At 34.8% G+C, this 2770-nt stretch overlaps 1 protein-coding gene across 2 annotated transcripts; it reads left to right on the forward strand.

The window, feature by feature from the left end:
* Positions 1-717: 717 nt before the first annotated feature.
* LOC107896090 (ethylene-responsive transcription factor WIN1) lies at positions 718-1960 on the forward strand. Of its 2 annotated transcripts, none has more exons than XM_016821229.2 (2): positions 718-1032; positions 1358-1960. In XM_016821229.2, the coding sequence occupies exons 1-2, from the start codon at positions 953-955 to the stop codon at positions 1830-1832; spliced, it is 555 nt and encodes a 184-aa protein (XP_016676718.1). In that variant the 5' UTR covers positions 718-952; the 3' UTR covers positions 1833-1960. The 2 variants fall into 2 exon arrangements, with proteins under 2 accessions (XP_016676718.1, XP_040934663.1); XM_041078729.1 differs by lacking the exon at positions 718-1032 and adding an exon at positions 1039-1241.
* Positions 1961-2770: the final 810 nt, after the last annotated feature.

Consider the following 2770-nt stretch of genomic DNA (forward strand, 5'->3'; position numbering starts at 1 on the left):
TTTTTATTTTTTCTAAAGTTTCATTTGTGTTCAATATTATTGTTATTATAACCGTTAGCATGACCCGAGTTTAAACACACTTAGAAATGTATTATTGTACAGAAAAAATCCTGGTTGATTTTCTTCTTCCTTCGTTGAAGTTTCTTCGGAGTATTAATGATTTTCTTCCTTCCTTTTTCCTAAGAATCTAATGATAAAAGCGATATATATCCAACATGTTTTAACAAGAAACGTCCATATGAACCTTAAGATTGAGTATTTTATCATCGTTTTGGAAAGGAATTAAGTTCCTTGGATGATCTTAGATTTTGCTGATCTTCCATTGTTGGATGAGTATATAGTTTCAGACTAACCTCTCCATTAGAGTACGAAAGTTAAATCGCAAAACTGTAGATCATAGCCAAAAACTAAAAGTGGTATGCATATGTAGCGTAGCTACCTATGCAAAAAGAAAGTTGATCCCCGTAGACGGGCGGTGGCACCTAGGGTTTGCATATGCCATTTTCAAAATGGACCACAGATTAATGATCTTTTGCCAAATTCATCCATCTATGATTATAAATCTAGTAAATTTCACTTGTTCACCATTATGTTTATGTTTTCCCTCATTTATTAACACACTTTACATTTTCTTTTTTCCTTTCATTTTTTTGCCATTTGTCATCACCACGTGATTCAGTACTCAATTATTTAAAGCAAAACTACAAATTAAAATGCAAACATACATCTTTATAAATTGTGAAGCTGTTTGCTTTTTCACCCCAAGTTGTATCTTTAGACAATTAAAAGTAACCAAACTGGTTGTACCCTTGGTAAAGCCACCTTCATAGTTGAGATTATGTACAAATATCCTACTAGCTACTTCCACATTTTAAAGACATAGTTCCTCAGCTTCTGTCTCTCCCTCTATCTCGTACACATACAAGCATAAAAAATAACATTGAACAACAATATGGTAAAATCAAAGAAGTTCAGAGGTGTCAGGCAACGGCAGTGGGGCTCTTGGGTCTCAGAGATCCGCCACCCTTTGCTGTATTCTCAATAAATTAGCTTTCTGCAGCCATTTGTATATATATATGTGTGTGTGTGTGTGCATGTGTTTTCTTCATATTCTCTTACAATTATCAACTTTTATATGATATGCTTCTTGTTCCTGCATATCTCCACACCTAGTGCAGCATTTCCAAATTGACTAACTACATGAATTAATATCCATTTCTATTTTAGTTCCATGCATGCATGTAATGATTAATTATGATTGAAACTATTCATATAATTAGTTAGTTGTAACTTATATATATGTAAGAGTAGTGGATGCTGATGTAGTGGATGCTGATTTCAATATAATTTGTGATAGGAAAAGAAGGGTTTGGCTTGGGACATTCGAAACAGCCGAAGAGGCAGCTCGAGCTTATGATGAGGCAGCCATTTTGATGAGCGGACGTAGCGCCAAAACAAACTTCCCAGTGCCCAAAAACCAAACAGGAGATGAGAATACCACGACTTGCAATTCCCTTTCTTCAATCCTCAGTGAAAAGCTTCGCAAATGTTGCAAAACTCCATCTCCTTCCCTTACCTGTTTAAGGCTTGACACTGAGAATGCTCACATCGGGGTGTGGCAAAAGAGAGCAGGGAGTCGATCAGATTCATGCTGGGTAATGACGGTTGAGCTAGGGAAGAAAAATGGGGAAGTAACTGAGACTAATAAAATGCCGGCTTCAGATGAACCCATCACCAACAAAATGGTGAGACAGGAGGTTACTGATAATGGGTTAGACGAGGAAGAAAAGGCAGCATTGCAGATGATAGAAGAGCTTCTCAATAGGAATTGATCCTCATCAAAATCGGATCTTCCAAATTGCATATGTTAAGTGCTTGTGAATGTAGTTGTGTTTATTATTGTGCTTTATGAATTTATATTTAATGCGTTGACAATAAAATTTAATATATTTGTTTTCAATTGTTGACACCATTTTTCGGATGAAAAACGGGGTCGACTTGGGTTTTGAAAATAAAAAAACGGGAGTCGCCACCGATCTTTTTAGATGAGGTGTGATCGGGTCACCTCGAAAAGTGGTTGTTTTTAATAAACGGTTTGATTTTATTAAAACAACAAGTTTGGTCCACGAAATTCAAAAAAACGGGTTCGGGAGTCGGTTACGCACGAGGAAGGATTAGCACCCTCGATACGCCCAAAATTGGTACCTAGTTGATTACTTAATGTCTTAATGTCAAAAATTGAGAACCTTGAAGAATTTTAAAAATATGATCCTTGTATTAAAACGTTGAAAATTTTCAGGAAAAAGGGGCATATTTCACGTTATTCGAGAAGGAGAATCATATCCAGTGAGTTAGGACACAATGTCTCGAATTTTCGATACGCGGATGAGAAAGTTTATTTAAGAAATTTTGGCCATCTCGAATTTAAAAATGAGATCATAACCAGTAAGTTAGGACGCGACCCCTTTTCTTAAATTTCGAGATCATTTAAAATTTGAGTTCAAAAGATTCGTACATTTAGATTTATCGTGAAAATCGAAACCCAGTAAGTTAGGGTACGACCTTCTCGAATCTAAACACGAAATATTATTTATTCAAAACCAATTTTGTTAAATCGAGTATAATAAAAAAAAACACGAAAACAGTAACAAAAAATACGAAAGCAAATTACATTTTTTATGCATGGTAAAACCATAATGAATATGAAAGTATAAAAAGTATAAAAAATACGAGCAATAGCAATCAAAATAAAATAAATAAAAGAACAAAC

Source organism: Gossypium hirsutum, chromosome A10 (genome assembly GCF_007990345.1).
Source record: "Gossypium hirsutum isolate 1008001.06 chromosome A10, Gossypium_hirsutum_v2.1, whole genome shotgun sequence".
NCBI lineage: Eukaryota > Viridiplantae > Streptophyta > Magnoliopsida > Malvales > Malvaceae > Gossypium > Gossypium hirsutum.